General features: G+C 42.9%; 2 protein-coding genes and 1 long non-coding RNA gene across 3 annotated transcripts in view; 2 read left to right on the top strand and 1 right to left on the bottom strand.

The window, feature by feature from the left end:
* Positions 1-6,585: 6,585 nt before the first annotated feature.
* RPL7L1 (ribosomal protein L7 like 1) lies at positions 6,586-10,856 on the top strand. The gene is made up of 7 exons (XM_032110488.1): positions 6,586-6,911; positions 7,065-7,173; positions 8,795-8,958; positions 9,130-9,267; positions 9,495-9,604; positions 9,779-9,991; positions 10,248-10,856. Exons 1-6 carry the CDS (start codon positions 6,601-6,603, stop codon positions 9,985-9,987), a joined length of 1,041 nt encoding a protein of 346 aa, XP_031966379.1. The 5' UTR covers positions 6,586-6,600; the 3' UTR covers positions 9,988-9,991; positions 10,248-10,856.
* A 446-nt stretch (positions 10,857-11,302) lies between these two features.
* On the bottom strand, positions 11,303-13,691 carry MAD2L1 (mitotic arrest deficient 2 like 1). The gene is made up of 5 exons (XM_032110489.1): positions 13,560-13,691; positions 13,255-13,401; positions 13,051-13,171; positions 12,621-12,724; positions 11,303-12,145 (listed from the first exon to the last, which is right to left on the bottom strand). Exons 1-5 carry the CDS (start codon positions 13,639-13,641, stop codon positions 11,973-11,975), a joined length of 627 nt encoding a protein of 208 aa, XP_031966380.1. The 5' UTR covers positions 13,642-13,691; the 3' UTR covers positions 11,303-11,972.
* Positions 13,692-13,706: 15 nt separating this feature from the next.
* LOC116444802 overlaps positions 13,707-20,181 on the top strand; it is a 66,427-nt gene continuing 59,952 nt past the window's right edge. The window contains exon 1 of the long non-coding RNA XR_004240527.1: positions 13,707-14,382. This is a non-coding gene — a long non-coding RNA (uncharacterized LOC116444802). The remainder of the gene's footprint in view (positions 14,383-20,181) is intronic.

The following is a 20,181-nucleotide window of genomic DNA, read 5'->3' as shown; positions in this document are numbered from 1 at the left end:
ACTGGGAGGTGTGACAGGGGTTATTAATGCCACTGCTGCAGCAAGGGTGTGACATGTTTGGAGAAGTCTGTTAAAGATGCACAGTTCTTGGTCAGGCTTCTTTGATATAGTAAAACTTGTGTCATTAAGAGGGGGTGCAAGAAAGTGCTGAGGAATTAAAGTCAAGCTAAAGAGACTATGCCTAAGGCAAAAACAGACAATAGACAAATACCTCATAGTTAAAAGTCGAGTGAAACTGAGAAACAAGTTAATAACAACAAGTGAGGCTAAAGCATGGCTGTCTCTGTTGTATGCTTGCTGTAACCCATCTGGGCTCTTCTCAGGAACAGTCCGTGATCACACGGACCATATGTGCAGCAGCATCTCAGCTCAGCGAGCTGCTAGTCTGAACTACTCATTTCCTTACAGTCAGTGGGGTTAGTTGGAGCCAAAGTGATATTAATTTTAATTAGGGTGAATGAAGAAAAAAATATTTCCATTTGTTCCACTAAATCCCCCACATTTCCCTTTTAGCTCCATATGGGAAGCCTTACATTAATTTTCCAGTGAATTTCGGTCTGTAGAAAGAGAAAGCAGTGGAAGTGCCTGTGTGTGCTGGCAGAAGTATCCACACTTCAAAGGTACATGTGATTATTCAGGAAGCAGCTTGTAGATGTGGTGTCTTGTAAACTGGAGAAGAGAATCAGCAACAAAAAACATGTGCCCAAGAGAGCACTTCCACAGTGCAAATTCAGAAAAGCAAACCCTTAAAGCGATGTGAGGAATTCATGCACTATTCATCATCTGAAGTAATTTTATTGAAACCATCTGGTGGGTGATCCATAATAATAATATTAAAAGACCACTAAATGCAGGTGTCTTCAGATCATTACAAACAGATAACAGGGTTGCATTCCAGCAGTGCCTTCCAGGTTTTGAAGTATCCATGAAGAAGTGACCTCTTTAAATTAAATCCTTATCTGGATCAGAATGAAATACTGGGGCTACAGCGCATCCCAGGCTATACAGGTCTGTGCTGCAATGTAGTCTGCAGTTCTTAGGCCTCACTAGGATGTGGCAGCAATGTTTCCTGGCTCTTTCCTGCCTTGCATGTGCACTTTTTTCACATAGAAATCAGTGTACAAAGGGAAGGAGAGGACGGTGCCAGGGCCTGCCCTGCCAGGAGCTGGAAACACCTGTGGTAAATCCCTGGAGCTGAGCTCCAGCCCAAGCCTCAGAACGGGCACCTCTTCCTGACCCACGTTCCTCCTGACACCAGAAGTAGGATCACATTGCAGCAGTGCATTCTGACAATCCATTACACTGCATCTTGTTATCTCTGTGCTGAATCCTGCAGATAACGTGTTTTCATTCAAGCTTATCTCCCAGAAAGGGAGCCAGTCTGGAGCTGAAGAGAACAAGAGATGGAGAAGCCATCATTTACCATTCTTTCTTCATATTAAAGCATTTCTGTATAGAGATTTCAAGATTTGGGAATGGAGTGAATTTGAAGGTATTCATCTCCACCTTCTGTCAAAAAGGCTGTGAGGAATGATTTTTCTTTGACAGGGAGATACTGAAACCTGAGTTAAAGCAATTAAATTATGAAGTCTGAAAATACATAAAGCCTTTCTACGTTAGCTGTATGGGGAATTTAGGAAGACTGTGAAAACACCTGAAATGAAAGTACCAGGATACACACAAAGTAGGTCAGGTTCTTCCCTCTGCCGCAGATTTAAGAGCCTTCTCTTCTTTGATAAAATCTACCTGCCTAATTAGCTCTGCCTCATCACATAGCACCAACTCTTACATTAGGCAGTGCCTTGACAAAACTGGTCTAAAGAAAAAAATGGTGTGTTTTTGCTGGCGTTTTTCATCTACAACTGCAGTGTGTCAGATGCCAAGGAGAGAAATACTGTTTTGAGAATTAATATTTTGACAATTATTTGGTAATTTTGATAATTAACATTTGTTTGAAGCACACCTGCACCCGAGTGATTTATTTCACTGTTGGGTTTGTGTACTGGCAGGAAGAAGCTTATTCTTACTGTTAAAAAAATAGAAAAAAAAATATGATTAATCCTTTACTTTGTCTATACAACATATCAAAAAATGAATATGTGTATAGAAAATTGAAACTAGAAAGACAGGTTTGTTATCCTGCTGACTGGTTTAGAAACAGGATCTGGTTTTTCTTTATGAGCTCTTCCTAAGGAAGTCTCTTGAGTCAGAAACTCTCTCAGATGTGAAAACACAGCATCTGTTAGAGAAAGGCCTTGATCCTTCCAGGGGTTGTGGAAAATTCTCAGGGAAGAAGCTAGTCTTGCTGAGCCCAGCACAGAGAAGCAGCACAGTTGCTTTGAATTTCTGTGGTTTATTCCTGTTGAGGCACTCCCCTCACCTCATAACCCCTTTATTCCAGGTGATGGAGTGCCCCAGTCTCAGCTGATTGATCACTGTTACAACTGGACAGTGATGCTACAAGCTGCTGGTACCAAGCAACTGGGCTTTGCTTGCTGCAGGTGCTCTCCACAGCTGTGGTCCAGGCAGGGCTACCTGGAGCTACACAGCTCCTTGATTTCCTTCTCACTTATTCCGCCTCTTCTCAGGTTTTTGGCAAATTTGCCTCATCCTTTTAGCTTTTAGGCAATGCCGATAATAGATCACTGCAGGAACAGGATTCATTTCTCTAAAGCTCTTTAAAGCCTGGAAAGGATGGACTTCAAAGGCAGGAAAATGGGACGCAGTGCAGGTGAATGGGGGAGAAGGGCGTGCATTCAGATTAAATGAGCCCTTCTGTATGCAGGCAAAGAAACAGATTTCTGGCTGCCTTTTCTAATGTTGTGCTATAATAGCAAGGACAAATACAAAACAGGATAGATCTCAGTTGAATGAAAAGTTTAAAGTCGAGATGATAGAAAGGCCAGATCCAGTTGGGAAGGCAGGAGGTGGATAGGGATGCATGGCTGGAATGCGTAACTCCTCCGGTGGCTAAGTGGTCTGGGTCTTCACTACAAGTTCATGTGCTGAAAAAAACACGTTATTTGTTGTGAACCTGCCTCCTGCTACCTTCATGCAAGGTTCCCTTCCTCTTGTGCTGAAAGAAAGAGGGAGCAATTATCCCAGCATTTATCATTTTACCGACTGTTTTATCTTCCCTCAGACACCTTTCTCCCAGCTGGCAGGTCCAGTCTATGTAACTGCTCCACAGATGGAAACTACTCCCTGTGTTTGATCTTCTTTCTTTGAACCTTTTCCAAGTCTGTCTTGCAGAAAGGTGAGCGGAGGTTGGGATGGGCAGATGGAAGAAAGATGACTGACCAAAGCTGGAGCATCCAAAATGTGGGTGTGAGAGGCTACACTGTGGAATCAGAGTCTCTGCTTTGTTCTTTACCCGTTCCCTAATAATGTTCAATTACTCTTCTGTTGTGCTAAGCATTAAGCTGATACTTTTATCCATCTCTAATAATTCCAAAATCCTACTCCCAAGCTTATTATCTAGCCTGGAGCCTGTCATTTCATATAAAAATTTTTGAATCATTGCTGCACTTTTATTTACTGATTTTCATCTGCTGTCTCACTGCCTTAGCACTCAGCCTTATAACATCTTCTGCTGCACTGTGAGGAAAATCCTGCAACTACCTCCTCCCTTCCTTTGTTTCTGCTGTGTGTAGGGACACAGCCTCTTTCTTGGGATAAAGCTACAGGTGACCACTTACATCCCTCGGGCTCTGTGTTTCCCTGCCTGGTATTTCCTGGCCAAATACCAATGCTCTGTACCTTTATCTTGACTGGGCAGGTCTCACTAGTAATTGCAGGCAAAATCAGATGTTCCAGTCAGAACTTTCCCTGAATACATTACCAGAGAAAAAAGTGAGAGGACCTTTATAGCCCTATTGTTGTGCACTGTCACAGCACTCAGGGCCACAGCTTCCTTCAGGGCTCAGCCTTGCTACAAACCAGTGAAATTACTCTGCTGTGATTTTATATTAATTACTGCAGGTAACTTCTCACTTACAATGTTTTAATCCTCTTCTGATTGCTGTTTCTGCTGAAACAACAGCTGCCTGTTGTTTGTCTAGTCTCCAAAACTAAACCTGCAAAAGGATTTTATGTAGTTGTGTCGGTAACCAGAGCCATAAAATAAAAGTAATTAAATGCTTTCTTTTTTTAAAAAAAGAGTAAAAGTCATTGTCCACCACCTACCACCATTGTATCAGAATCACTGACATTTAGGACAGAGAGCATATTCTGTCTGTACAAACCATCTCCTATTAAGTTGTCTACACTGACATGATAAATTTCCTAATTAGGCTATTCCATTCCATCTCTTTTATGACTCCCCAGTCTGTAGTATTTTTATGAATAGTTTATGCTGTGGTGTACTTATTAATATGCTTCCACAACCTAAATGGCATAATTATCTTGAAGGTTCAATTAAAAAGTAATCTAGTAGGAGGTAGGATTCCCAATTACTGAGTGTGGGAAAGACTCCTATTCTGTTCTCACTGTCTTTCATCTCCGACATAATTGAATCGGTCTTTCTCCCAGATAAAATGCAGCTTTTCATCACTGTGGAAGAAGAAGAGAGGTCATGGAGACCTGTGGAGACCATACATAATGATGCCTATTTTTACCTCCACTTTTCTTTAAAGATACAATTAAATTTGTAGTACATTCAAATTGCAGACACTCTGTGTACTCTCTTGTAGACAAGACACAAAAATAAATTATTTTCATTGCTGTTTATTGTAATTGAAAAACCATTTTTCTATTTCAGGTTCATTAGCCAGGCCTTTACAAGTACATTGGAAGTAAAACAAAATTAATTTACATTTTAATTCTTACAACTGTTTCACCGTGGAACTTGTAAATAGGTACCACTACTCTTTTAAAGAATGTCAGAACATTCTGACAGATCTAAATCTGTAATTTAATATTTATAACTTAAAACTCCAGATATAATTTCCAGGGACAGTAACTGTGAGTAGTGCCAGGGGTTTATTAGTAGTCTGCTTTTCTGCCAGGGAAGTATTCACAATAGTTATTGTCAAATCGGGCTTTTGAAACTGGAATGTTTTCCATTAATGCTGGTAAATTAGTGGCACTAAAGAATTAACTGTTTTGCCCCACTCCAATTTTTTTCCGAGGAGACACAAAAACAAGTTTTATTTTTTAGCCTTTACAATTTGACATATTAGGTGCCACTAACTCAGGGTTCACATCTGCGTTAGTCTCATCCACGTGTCTTCATGATACCCAGATTGCTCCTTTTGCAGTGAATTTGCAGGATTTCTGACAAAAATGCCCCTCTTAAGGAAGCTTATTTTGAAAAGAATAAACCCATGCATCTATCCACAATGTTTTTCAAAAATATGAAATATTAGACTATGTCCATATGATTGCTATTTCCATGAAAGAAAGTCTTGGATCACCCAGCTTTTCTCTCTACTAATTATTGGTTTGCATGTGTGTATGGAGTAGTTCCTGGGCATCTTTCAAATCATATAAACTTTTCCCTTAAAAGATCTGAAAATGGGCATAATTTAAGATCAGAAGATACTTCCCTTATTAAAACATTCCCAAGATTAGATCATTGTTTGGTGAAATAAACAAAATTTAATTTCTTTGGCTTCTTTTATAGGGAATTTATTGCAGACAGATTTCAGACTGGGGCATGGTTCGATGATGAGAGTGATGGACTTCAAGCTCTTTTGCTGTTTTGAGACTGCACGCAGTGTCAATAAAGATTTTGTGGGATTTGAAGTTAATTTAATGGGGTTTTATACCCGTGGAGTGAGAAAACGAGGCAAGAAGTTTCATGGACTTCTGACATTCCACTTCATCTCCTGACTTGGCTTTTGGAATCAGAGCCTTAAAATTTTGCGTGCAGGAGTTCGGAGTGCTGAAGGCCGGTGTACAACAGGGTGCTGTCTAGGAAAATGAGAACACTTTCCTTGGGTATCCCTGCAAACAGAGATATTTGAATATCCATTCATTAAAACAATATAACTACTGGTTAAAGTTTAACGAGTCAGCCTAGGAACGCTGCTGTGCTGGGCGACATCTCATAGCGACAGCGCTTCAAATATTTACTTATGTATTGTTTCTTTGCCATTAATAATGGAATACCTCAGAGTCTGTTTGCATTTCCCTCCTGTTAAACAAAGCACGTTCATTTGTAGATTTAAATGGGCCACTTTTTCTGTTGTCAGCTACCAGGGACTCCAGCTATTTTTATAAGTCAGGATAAAATGTATGTAGTTATGGATTTGTTTCGGTGACAGTTTCAGATTATTTATTTCTTAAATTCGTTGCTTTGCGTCTCATATCTAAAAGTTGATGGGGAGCTGGGTTTGCTCACCGAGGGCTGTGTTCTTCGTGGTATTTGGGATCGAGTTTCTAAACACAGAAATTCTAGTTTTCGGCGTCAAAACAGAAGTGGGCTCATTTACAGTGTTGTAAAGGTTTGCAGCGTCACAGAGACGAGCAGCGAAACCCGGGCACCACTGAATCTTCCAGCAAGGCTGTAGCTCCCAGCTGGTGAGAGGAAACTGTGAATGAAAATTATTTCAGAGTGTAAAGGCACACATCCCTTCTCTATCCTGCACGGGGAATTGGATGGAGCACACCAGGAACACAACCCCAACACCATCCCAACTGAGCGCGAGGCTCTGGCACCACCTGCGGGTGACCCGGCTGTCGCACCGCGTGTCCCAGTGCCCGCTCCTCCTCAGTGCTCGCAGCGTGTGGAACGCGCTGGGACAGCGGAGGGCCGGCCAGCAGCGCGTCCCTCCCCGCCGGGACAGGCGCTTCCCGGCGCTCCGCGATCCCGGGCAAAGGAGAGCGGCGCCTCAGGAGGAGCGGCCATGGCCCCGCCCCGCCCCGGCGCATGCGCGGCGGCGGCCCGGCAAGATGGCGGAGCTGGAGGAGTGAGTGCGGGAGGGAGGCGTGGAGGGATTGCGGGATCCGCCGCCATCCGCGGGCACCGCGCGGCCACCGGGCTGGGAGCGGGGGCGGCGGCGGCCCGGGGGGGTCGGGATGCGGGATGTGACCGGGATGTGGCCGGGTTGTCTCGCCCGCAGGCCGAGGCGGCGGATCCCGCTGGTGCCGGAGAACTTGCTGAAGAAGAGGAAGGCGTACTTGGCCATCAAGGCCACCCAGGCCAAGCAGGCGCTGCTCAACAAACGCAAGGTACGGCGGGTCCCGGCAGAGCCTGGTCCTGCAGCCCCAGCTCGTCCTCCGGAGGAGGGAATCGCAATCACTTGAATTCGTACGGAAGTGATCCGAGTGATCGGCCCCCTCAGCGAGGGGGGGATGCCCGAGCGCTGCGGGTGGGCAGGGAGCATCTTCGGGGTTACCTCCGAGGGGAGCCTGAGTCCCTAAACACCTTCTCCGTGTGTCTCTGAGCCTTGTAAAGAGGACAGAGTTTTACAGGTTATTATACTGAAACAGAAATACATGGAAGACTGTGAGTTGTGCCTGTGGATCCGTGGTGGTGAGCAGGTGTTAGCAGCCACATGCGGGAAACTGCACCGCCGCTGAATTGTCAGTGCTGCCCTGAGAATTCACTGTCTGAAACCACCTTTGCATTGTAACCCTGCATGGAAAGTGTGCTTTTCTGAGGCTGCGTTTATTTATCTGTTAAAGCAGACACAGGTCATCATGAAGCCTTTTTCTTCGTGTGGGGTGGCACATGTTCTACTGCAGACACTCCCTGGGCACACTGCCTTTTCCAGACCGGCACAGCACAGCAAACCTTTCTAATTCCCAGTTTGAGACCTGCTGTGCTGTACCTCAGCTGATACAGTAGGTGTTTGTCTTAAAGCTTTCCCAGTGAATCTTTTTTCTATGAGATTATATGCAAAACTCCTGCCATTTCTGTTTAATACCGTGTTTACATTTTTAAACGCATCAGTGGCTTGCTGTATTTCCAAGGTGGAAGTGGAAGCATAAGTAATAATGTTAAATAACCACTCCATAAGATTCTCATTAGAAAAATTATCGTAGTGGTGAGACTTAGATTAGGTCTGCCTGCTTTGAAAATTCAAACCAATTTCATGGGTGATTTACAAGATGAAATAGAACAGAAGACACATGACATTAGATTCTTTAATTCAAAATGGCCTGCTAATTTAACCAGTAGAGTATCTTGAATATAATTGTGTAATGCTGTGCATTTTCAAGTCCTGTTCATCTGAGAAAACACTATGACTTAGGTGGATGTACTAATTTCTAAATAAAGGAGAGGCCTTTAAACATCTTCTCAATTTAAAAAAGGAGGTTTACATTTTCCAGTAATAATGAAAAGACTTTTTATCAGGTGAGCTGGATGTTCTCTGTTTAAATTAGCAATACTTAATAGTTACTTGAATGTTTGAATTTTTGGGGGTTTTTTTTGCATGTGTGCCTGTATAGAAAAGGACTTTAAATGCAGTTTTTTTTCTGTTGGAGTGTATTTATGAGTCACACTAGGGTATTGCTGTAGCATCTGTTTTACCCAGATGTTGTTTCTGGCTTTCCCAGCCATTGCTGAGCTCTGTGTGTAGCTACGCCTAGAAGTATCACGGGTCTTGCTCTGTTTTCCCTAATTTATATTTTTGTTCACTGTTCATAAATAGTAGTTGTGTGTAAATTCATGTGTTGTCCCTCAGTTCTGTCTCCCTTGGGCTTAGATAATCAAATTTATTTTCTTCTTACTGCTTCCAAAGCTGAAAGAACATTGTTCACTACTTCTGCATTTCATTTGGCCTTTCAGATACAAACCTCTGAGACTGTTGGGATGGGGGATACTTTCTTTTCCTTTTGTCTGTAGCAGCAGAAGGGGAAACAGATCCAGTTCAGACGCCTGGAGACCTTTGTTCGGGATTCATGGCGCAAACGCCGGGATGACACCCGGCTGAGGCGCATGGAGCAGAGGCCTGGGCAGGCAGCGGCACCTCAGGAGAGCAAACTGGCCTTCGTCGTGCGGATTGTGGAGTAAGGATCTTGCCCTGCTCCTTCCTTTATTGTTGCTAGCCTTTGTTGTGTCATTTCTATGCCAAGGCAGTGGGATCAACCCAGGCATATCTCCTTGCAGGTGATCTGAGGCCTTTTGTTGCTGAATTAGAGAAATGTGGTTACTAATAACATTATTTTTTTCTGACTCAGTATTAAGGGAGTGACTAAGAGGGTGAAAAGAGTGATGGAGTTGCTGCGGCTGAGGAAGAATTACACTGGGGTATTCGTTAAGCTGAGCCCACTGTCGCTGAAGATGCTGCGGATTGTGGAGCCTTATGTGGCGTGGGGGTATGTACCCCTCCTGGGGGCTTGGGGGTCATTGGATTCTCCAGCTGGTATCACAGATCCATTACTTCTCCAGTAATGGTCAAAACTTAATCAGCTTTATATCTAAAAGTTTTCTTACTGTTCTCGACATAACTTGGTTACTTCCCCACCTCTGCACAAGGAAGTGGGGTGGGGCTTCCCTCTGCATTGTGTCTCTCTTACAGAATCTGATTTTTGTTTCTGTACAGGCAGCCTAACCTGAAATCTGTACGAGAGCTGATCCTGAAACGGGGCCAAGCCAAGATCAAGAAAAAGAGGGTGCCTCTGACAGACAACATGCTGATAGAGCAACATTTAGGTGAGGAGGTGGAGGAGAAAATTGAGGAAGGAGTTAGGTGTTGAGAGATCACAGTCTGATCTGAGAGGGTGCGGAGAGACAAAATCTTCCCAAACTGGAGGACTGGCAATTCTGGAGCAGCTTGAGGAAAGATGATACAGTTGGGCATCTCTTCTTTTTTTTTTTCTCCTGCAGGGGGCTGTGGTATTATTTGCTTGGAAGACCTTATTCATGAAATCTACTCAACTGGCAAGTATTTCAAACGAGTCACCAGCTTTCTGTGGCCCTTCCATCTGTCAGTGGCTCGCCACGCGTCGCGGAACAGAGTGGGTTTCCTCAAGGAGATGGGCAAGCCTGGCTACAGAGGGGAAGCAATCAACCAGCTCATCCGTCAGCTCAACTAGTCAGGTGAGCAGTGCCTGCTGGGTTAATTTTGAGTCTTACCCTTCATTCCCTTTCCTAAGGATAAGCAGACTGCCATTGGAGATGAAGGGGGCTCCCTTGTTTTGATTGTCACTGTATAAAAGTGACCTCAGAGTAGGAGAAGCTCATCAAGAGTGTGGGTCCCCTTAGGAATCAGCACATCGTGCTGGACACCTCCATGAAGGCTTGGTTCCTGGGCGATTAATATGACTTACTTTTACTTTTTTTTCCTATTCTGCAGGGTCTTTGTGAGAAACTTTAGGATCTATGACCTGTTCCTTTTCACATGTACCTTTCACGGACATTATTTACATGCAATGATCTACTACTTCTCTTGACTGCTGGTCCCTCTATAAAAGAAGAAATACAGAGATGATGATGGAGATGGACTTCGGGCTGGGCCTTCTTAAAAAAGAAGATCATAAATTCCGTTTGGTACAAGAATGAGCTTCTTGGAGCAATTTGACTTTTGCATCTCTGTAAAATGAGGGTTTTTTATGCTCACTGTTGCAGACTTCACTCTTTGAAGTACACCTGCTTCTAGGGGTGAAGAGATAGTGCAGTCACCACAATTGTGCTGACAGGCAAAAGAAAACACCAGGTATTCTTCTGTTTCTGCAGCCCTAGCAGTGAATAATGTAACTTTTTAAGTACCTAGATTGTATTTATTTTAAAAAAATATGATTTTTGTGCTCCTGGTTTACAGAGGACTGCGTTTTTTACTTCCGCTAGATTGGGACTGTTGGAGAGAATTATTTCCTGGAAATAGGAAAGCCCAGAAAGGTTGTAATACAGTTGTGGGGTGGGGTACATGCAATTGATGTTTTTTAAATAAACTTCTGAAATTATATATAACAGAAAGTCCTACAGTACTGCAAAAGAGTGGAAAAAACAGAGTTAAACACTCTGGCTGGAATGAATTTAGTGAAGGAAGTGAACAAAACCATGGAAGAGTCTGAAAGTTCCAGAGTTCCAGTTTTAAATCCCTAATTTCTTCCACTACAAAAATGGGTAAGAACACATGAAGAGTCCAGTGCTGTTTAACAAATACGGAAGGCACTGTGCTTAATCATTAGGGCACTGTGACTATTTATATTGTTACTTGAACTTACGTGGGGGAAACTGTTAATCCATTAATGGATTTCATATGGACTCCACACCATTTGTTTGGAGACTTAGAGGGTAAGTAACAACACAAGGGGGATGCCTTTTGGGTGTGTTACTTGTGTGACAGTTACAAACTAGGATGTAGCATTCCTAAAATCCTCTGAAACACAAAGTACTGCAGACTCTGAATTAGAGCACTATAAAACTCGAAGCTTTATTCTGTAAAACGAGTACAAACATAGAAAATGCTGGACAGACACTACAGACATACACAGACTTAAAACAACTCTGTCCCCACAACTAGAGCCCAGTGGTCATGACAGTACAAAGGTTCATGTATTTAAAGTTTCCATGATGAACAGCTGCTTCCATTGTAGTAAGGTACAAGAATTGCTTGGTTGATTCATTTTAGGGCTATTTCTGGTAGTAAAACAGCCCAGGCTTTTAACATGAAAATTGGCACACCAGAAATGAGATTTGTTTTAGTTGCTACAGAGAACTTAAGCCTGCTAACAGAATGCAGCTTAAAATAATTCTAAAATATAAAATTACAGGATCTGAACACAATTCTAGCAGCTAATCCTAGATTTAGGCAGGTTTTCTAGCAGAGGCAGTGGTTTAATTTAGCTCATACAGTAAAGTAAGAATTGAACTATCACCATGAATACTTTTAAGCCTCTTTAAAAATGATGCCAGCTTAATCTAGTGTCACGTTATCACAGACAGGCATGTTGTCTTTTTCTCTGTGTCATACTTCATCAAGAGGACAGTAATGGTGGGTTCATGGCTTAGCTGCATGATGAACAGAAACTATACAAGGTGACAGGATATTTACACACACAAAACTTCCCCCTGCATCTTAGGGAACAGAATCCTTTTTGTAAGCCACCGTGGTGTTGACTTTGTGGATTGTGGTAGTGAAGGAACGCAGCCGAACCTCTTCTGAATTGGCTATGAACTGTGGTCCTGACTCTTCCCACTTTTCTGGCACTGCCAGATCTTTATCTGTGTATATCAGCAAGTCAAAGGCACCTGGGAGCAAGGGAGAACAAATGCACCATAAGGAGATGGAGGGTTTGAAGTGCATCTTCTAGAACTTGAGACAAGGACCAAGGTTTTCAGAAGTTATAATAGTTATGTGGAAAAAAAATAGTTAAATTATATTAATGTGAGGCCATTTTAGTTTTCTCAAGTGAGTGTCATAAATTTTTTTTTAAACATGTTAAAATGCTGTGGAGCTGAGCTCTGTATAACACTTCATATGAACAAATTATTCACGAAAGCTTGCATTCCTTAGGGCATACATACTAATTCGCTCAAGTTTGCTAAGACACCCCAAGTTCTGTCCTGATCTCAGTCTAACAAAGTGCTGTCTCACAAATGTGATGGTACACGATGTGTAATAATTAAAAAGCCTCAGAAAATCAGAAGATCTCTTCTAAAGTTGGAAAGTTACTGAGGTTTTTCAAAAGCATTTGATTTCTTTCATGCAGTTCAGAATACTCACAGGCAGATTCCAAGAGTGGCAGGAAGGTTACTGTGGCAGTTATTTGTCTGATGACAGAGCGAATTTCATCCTGAATTGCCTTCTGAGATTTCTCTCGTGGCCCACTGGAAAAATAAGAAAATTCTGGTAAGAGAAAAACGTTCTACTGGGCTGATAGTTTCCTCTAAATATAGTTCTCTTTGTTAAGCTCTGTTAGACTGTTTGCTACAGTATTTTTAGAGTAGTAGTGACACTTTTAAGTCCTTAGAAAAGTTAAGTGATAACTGGTCTCCCTTTATTGTTGTTTGTGTGTTCAGTCATGTGACTGGTTTGCAGACAGAGGGCAGGGCACTAAGAAAGGTTTGAAGAAACGAGTCTCTGGCATTAATCCTGTGCCTGCACTGGTACTCGGGACAGGCAAGAGCAGGAGTGGAGGGACCGTGGTACTCACTTGTCATCCTTTGCAGTTTTGTCACACTCGATGTCAAACTGCCACCGCTCCAGGACCTCGCTGCTCTCGATGCTGGAGATGACCACCACCAGGCGCTGCACGATGCACTTGTACAGCCACTCTGCAAGAAGCCACGGCAGTCACTTAGAGCGCGAGGAACAGCGGCAGGGACACCGCAGGGAAGGCCCCGCCGCCGGCCCGCACCTTTCATCTGCTCCGTCACGTTGTTGAGGTAGTTGGCCAGCTCGGGGTCCGTGGTGACCAGCAGGGTGAGTCCGTACTTCTGCACGCGGGTGAAGGTCTCGGGGGGGTAGATGCCCCGCTGGTACAGGATGCTGTTGATTCCATAGGCTGCACGACGGAGAAGGAAAGGGAGAGACGTTTACCACAGCCCGCCACGGCCCAGCCGGCGGCCATGACGCCCCACAAGACGCGGCCTCCCACCCCCTCACCTTCCCTCCCTCCCTCTCTCCCAGCGCGGTCCCTGAGGCCCCCCGCAGCCCCCTCACAGAAGAATTCGGCGACGAGCTCTGCGCTGCCGCGCAGGGTGATGCCCTGGTGCTCGCGGCCGAGCTGCTGCTGCGCTGCCATGGCCGCCGCTTCCCCGCCGCCCGGTTCGAATCCGGCCCCGCCCCGCCCGGCCCCGCCCCTTCCCGCGCGCGACCGCGCTGAGGGGGCCGCGCGCCGCCTCCGGCCACCCCAGCGGCCTTCCCTCTGGGAATCGCGGTTCCCTGTGCCCCTTAACCATGGAAAGCGCAGGGCTGCAGCCTGTGCGGTCCCGCGGCTGCCTGGTGGGAAGGGAAGGTTTTTTCCTCTTGTTAAACTCCCCGCCGGCTCCCGGTGCCGCTGCGTCTGTGGGCGGGGCTGAGAGGAGCGCGGAGCGGGGGTGGAGCGAGTGAGGAGCTCCGCCATGGGAATGCTCTGGGATGCTCGGTTTCAGCGTTTGCCTAGATGCGTTCGACCTTATCAACTTAAAAATATTACTTTCCAGGTACGAATTGAACAAGACTTAGTTTATTGGGGTTTTTTGGTGGCATTCACGATGTAAATCATTGAAATAGCTATTTCAAATAAAAATATTTTGCAAGCACTGTGAAGAGGCAGGTGGGGAGAACCTGGGAAAGCAGAATGAAACAATGTTTCCTTCATTCCATAGTAACACCAGGGAAAAAAAAAAAGGGTTAAGAGCCATTTGGGGTTTTGGTCTGCCTTGGTGAAGGGAATTTGCTGCTTGGTCACACAACTTCAGACCTGTTACTACAGGGAGACCAAGGAAGATGTTGCAACCAGCAGTGGCTGTCACCTGGAGGAAGCTCTGGCAGAGGTTAACAGGTAAGAGAGACTGAGCAAAACGGGTAAATGTTGAAGTATGTTAATAATACGAAGAGGGGAAGTTACTGTCTGCTGGGATAGTAACAAGGTGGCCAGCTAATTAGCTGATAAAATCAATTAATAGGCAAGAAGATGCAAATTAATGGATTTGCTGGGCACAGAAGAGCTGCAAATGAAATATTCCCTGAATGTGATTTTTCCAAAGCATTATCTGATATTATCATCTAAGGCATACCTGTGTTAGATACCCATATTGCCCTTGAAAGAAACAAATTGAACAGTCTTAAAATGAAGTTGCCTTCAAAACAGAAATATTTATACTGAGGATAAAAACCATGTGATCATTACACAGTGCAGTGGGCCAGCTGTTAAGAGAGTGAATTGATGGTGTGAATGCTTATTTTGTTGTAATAAAACACTTTTTCTCAAAAGCTAAGGCTTTCTCTTGGTTCCAGTTTCTGATCCAAGAGGAAGTATGGTTTGCCTCAGGGTTCAGGCTGCTGTGATTAAAACAAATGGTATAGTCCTGAAGTCATGTGCTGAAGTTCTGAAATGGCCTGAATAGTTTAATTTAACCAAGGGAAATTTATTCTGGGTCTTGTTCACTAGTGATTGTGTTATACATAAGTCTTCTCAATAAAATATTTTCTGAGTAAGAGTGGTGTATTTCCAAGGCTGTGACAATGGAAGCATTTTTCATCCAAAGCCCAGCTTTTGGAAGTTGGATTGCTGTGAATATGAGCTGTTTTGCTTAAAACCTTATGTATTATGGTGCTCTTATTTATCTATCCCAAAATCATCTCAACCCTCTGGGGTTTTTTCTATACTTGGCTTCTTGTCCATTTTGCTTTTGGAGAGCTGCTCATTTTTGTGATAAATAAAAGATCTTGAAAGCATGAGACCAGGCAAGAATAGTAGAGCTTTCAATTAATATTTGACATATTTCTTCTCTAGCTGTCTTAGTGTTAAAACCAGATAGAAGAAAAGAATTCAAGTCATTCTTGGTTTAACCAAGTTAATGTCCCTGTGTTTCAGTCCAGATGGTTTGCACACACACCTGCTCTTGGTATGACCGGGTGCATATGTTTATCAACTACAGACTTAATTGCTTCTTCATTACTTCTCACAAGATTCACCTGGCAGGCACTGAGAGATGTTGGTGGCTCTAACTCTTCCTGCACCTGGCACCATATTTCAGAGTTTTGGGTCACATCTCCATCCCCAGTTCTGTATTGTGGTTAGCACTGGTTTTTGCCCTGATGTGCTTCCCTCTCCCCCATAAAAAACCCCAACACCTTTGCATTTTGTCTGTGCTGTAACTAAGCTGCAGTTGCCACCTGACCATGGCCTGGCCAGGGGTGATGGGGACAGGCACAGATGTCCTTCTGTCATGTTCCTGACCACACTCCATAGCCAGTGCCTGTAGTTTGTGGTTAGAGAATGTCCAGAGGAGGCAGGAGGAAGGTTCTGGGGCTCCTGCCAGGGAGACTGCTGTGGGTTAGTGGCTGATTTGTGACAGGCTGCTTCCTGACCAACTCCGAGGGACTCTCACGAACCAAGATGACAGGCTAAGTTATACATTCTGGCACACCAGGAGTTGGCTAGCCTTGCTTTAATTATCTCATGATAAAACCTTCATTTTCAGAAGGAATGTGAAATCCTAGCTGGATTTAATTTAGGTCTCTTACAACTCTTCAGTCATTGTTCCGTTTCTCAATTACAGCTTGATGTTACAACACAATTTTTTTGATTCTCATTCTGTGAAAGGAAATGTTCCCTATTTAGCTTGGCTTTTTTGCAACATTTAATGATTGTTTCCCCATGGCAATTGTCAGTAAACCATGGGCAATCCAAATCACTGGTATGCCTTCATTCCTTTTTTAAGGCAAGCCAGGTCTCATTCCCATAGTCATTCAGCACACTAGAAGACATAACCCACTTGTAGAGTTCATTCCCATTATTTATTTCTTTTTTTAACCTTTGGGAGGATATGGACAGGTCTCTCCAGCATAACAAAATAGTCTATGAAATGAAAATTTCAACAGTCTTTGTAACATTAAAGTTTGCAGGCTAAGTAAGGGTACCTCCAGTCAGCTGTCAAAATAACCATAACATTTCTTTTCAAGTTGGCTAATCCTACTTTTTAAAACATAAAACATGGAATATTATTACAAATAGCAATGCTGTGTCCTTCACCAAAGGCAATGAGAGTAGTGCAACTGTGAAAGACTGTCTTGAGCTTTAAGTATTCATGAAAAGAAATGGATATTAAAACGAGTCACTATGGGCCAATAATTTGCACTCTAACATCTAATATGATGAGTAGGCTTCCCAAAGGGACTTCCTTAATTTGGTTTTGAACACCATGTGGAAATTTTTACAGTTAATTTTCTGAATGTGTTTTGAAATTAAAATAACTCGGGTGAGTACTTATTTCTTCTATAAAATGAATGAGATTTGGTGTTTCTTTATTTAAGCCAATGTTAGAACTCCGTTTAGCCTGAAAGTAGCTACATTCTGGTAGTGGCTGCCTTGTACAGTGAAATACCTTTTTTTAGATTTTGAGAGTTTTGAAAGCTCCTTTTGTAGAACATAAAATGGTATATTTTTCTTGGTTTTTTGGTTTTTTTCTTTTGTTCCTATTCCCTGGAAGACCTGACATTTTTCTGAAGGATACAGAAGGAAAAAAAAAAAATTCAGATGGTTTTACCTCTTAACTACCAGGAGATGGCAGCAGGCACATGCGTTATCTGCACCTTTTCAATTTCGGCTTGCAGTACAGCGAGTTGGTTTTACTGTTGCATACTTTAGTCTTTAGCTAGTTTTAAAATCATTGTTCCTGAATGAAGGGAATATTTAATGCCCAGTTTTCGTGTTTACCTTGGGTTGCTGTTGCACTAAAGACAATTTAACAGATGAATGATTATCTTTAAACGTTTCAAGTGAGGATAGTAATCCTGTTTCAGAATTGGGATTCAGGATTTAAATGAGCTTTTTGTGCCTTGAGAGCTCCTTAGTGCTGGATGATGTCATGTTACACCGGTAACAGGTATGTGAAATCCACTGAATCCAGCTCTTTACAACTTAATCCCCTTCATTACTTAATCCCCAGCCTGAAGGTTGATCGTTTGAAAGGTGAATGGTAATCCAGTTCATTTTAGCTCCTGTCACATCTGAAGTTTTTGTATTAATAAATCAATGGAAAACTAGGGAGTTCTCAGGTAGCTTAAATTTACTAAGCCAGTATTACTGGCAGTTTAGCTTTAAGTTCAGAATGGGCCTTCTTAAGTACCCTGGAGCATTGGTTTATCGTTTATAGGTTTATCAGCAGAGACTTTTGGTGGGTTATCAGAAACTGAGGGGCAAAAGGGTCCTGAAGATTGGTAGCACAGTAAATATGCCTTGGTAGTACCCTAGGGAATTTTGATAGGATTCTCTTGTGTGATTGCAACTTTAGATGGGAATTGTTGCTTTGTGATTGCTTTCTAATCATGTCACTTCTGATTTAGAACCATGATGGGCTTGTTCAATTGATTGTATGGCAAGGAATACAGGCAGCTTATATAATGCCTGAGAATTGTGATGACTGAAGAGGGAAATATATTGTGAAAAGCATGTTATTAGCATTAGAAATATTTGAGGCAAAATTATGAATAATTCCTTTATTTCCACTTGAAAATTAGGAGCCTTTATGCATTTTTTTGTATAGTGAGATCTCCAGGCAAGTTAGGTGTCCTGTTGGCAGAATGATAATCATTACTGAGAACAGGCATGCAAAATATTCAAATTCTTTCTCCGAAGTATTGGACAGTTTAAGAAAATGGTAAAGGATGACTTTCTAAAGATATTTATTCCTGTGTGGAAGGAGGAATTCATTAAAGAATGTAATTTATTTCAAGAAAAACATCCTTTTTCATATGTTTTGACAACTTCATGCATGTCTTTCTTGGAAAAAAAAAAAGAGAACAAATTGTCACCAATGAGTTGTAACAGTGAGATGAGCTAAAATATTTTATGAGGCACCCAGCCCACATGGGCTGGGACTGTACCCTGAGCTCTTCCTCTCCACCCCATAGCTGCATCTCTTAGTGCACGCTGCTTCCTTGGGAAGTCTTATCCCATAGTGTGGAGACAAATGCCTGACTCCTAAACTTTCTGTGGTGCCTTAATCAGAACTTGTTTGCTCTGCTGGTTCACAGCAGAACAAACATGAGCAGTCCAGAAGTAACATGAACTGTTAAAAATGTTTTTGTCTGAAAATCGGAGCAGTATCTGTTTACTAGCACTGATGGCTTAACACCCATTAAAGAAGCTGCCTTTGCACAAGAGCAGCACTGAGCTACGTGTGGGAAGTATCAGGTGGAAACCAAAGCTTATACAATTCTGCATCACATGTGAAAACAAGTGAAGAAAGGATTTGATGCCTTAGGTTTTAACTTTCATATTTTTCGAATCCTGTACTGCTTAGTGTGTAACTCTGAAGTTTCTTGTAGCCTGTTAATTTCTGCTCTCTCATGCCAGGCAGCCATAACAAAGCCTCTCCAGGCCTGCTCTACAAGGACACTCAGACCGTCCTAGGCCCAAAATGTAAACCAAAGCCTCTAAAGGGGGTGCAAACTTGGGGAAACGACATCATTAACTGAAGCTTTAATTGGAGAATTTATGCTGATATGCAAATGAACCAAACTTACAAAAATGTGAAGAATTTGTGACCTGTCGTACACCTTGGGGTCCCTCTTAGCAGCAGCCTCTGGCTCCCCAGGGTGTACCTTTGAAGGCCTTTCAAATAAATACCTACCTTATTCCCTTATTCTTGTCTAGTTTCTGGTTTTAGGTGGCTTCTCAAGGCATCAGGTTTGCTGGTACGATTTGATTTTCTAATAATTTAATAATTTTCTGAGTCATTCATGAGCCAGGACGTTCTATTCACTGCTTGCTGTTTGTCAGCACTGGCAAAATTTTTTGGAGAGAAACTAGGAAAGGGTGTAACAATATTTGAAAGTTCAATTTCAAAGCAGTTACCTGTGCCTTGCACACAGTGGATGGTCTCATCCAAACCACCAATGTGACATTGCTAGGAGTGTAAAAATAGAAACCAGATGGCTTGGTAATGTGAGGAGCACTTTGATGCTAATTGTTCCTTAAAGTCTTCCTTCCTCGAAATCTGATTTGAGTGAAAACATGGCATTACTGCTCAAGGTAAGCTACTCCTTGGTTGTAATCTGACAGTCAGTGGAAGGCAGACCAAGGGTAGATTCTTACCTGAAGGGTCAGGTCACTCTGGCTACTGAGGAAAATTCCCTTGTGGCAGCTGGGAGTCAGCACTCTGCCTCTTTTCCATCCTTGCTTACCTGGGACTTTGTATGAACTTGGGCTAATCAGTTTGGATGTACATTTCCACAGAAGGATTTAATAGTCCTGCAAGCTCAGGTACATTGACTTTCCGCAGCTTCTACCTTGGAGATGCCTTGTGCACTGACATCCTTTTACTTTCAAGAACAGAGAGGCTCCACTTTTTTTTTTTTGGTAGAGATGTGACAGTGATGACAGAGCCTACACCCATTTAATACTATGATATGAGAACAGTCATCTAACATTGAGGTTCAGTAATATTTGCATCCAGAGGAAATCCAAACCCTCATCTCTCATGGCCAGGGAAGTGTTGTTGTCACTAATCTTTAAGCTAGTTTGGCTAGGCAACGTTCCTTATCCCATCTGTTGAAACTGTGCCACAGAACAGAAGGGAATTGAAAATCCATTTGGAGATAGCAGGGAAGAGGAAGAGATTGAGCTTTAATG

Source organism: Corvus moneduloides, chromosome 5 (genome assembly GCF_009650955.1).
Source record: "Corvus moneduloides isolate bCorMon1 chromosome 5, bCorMon1.pri, whole genome shotgun sequence".
Classification (NCBI taxonomy): Eukaryota; Metazoa; Chordata; class Aves; order Passeriformes; family Corvidae; genus Corvus; species Corvus moneduloides.
This window is presented reverse-complemented; position numbering and strand designations above follow the sequence as displayed.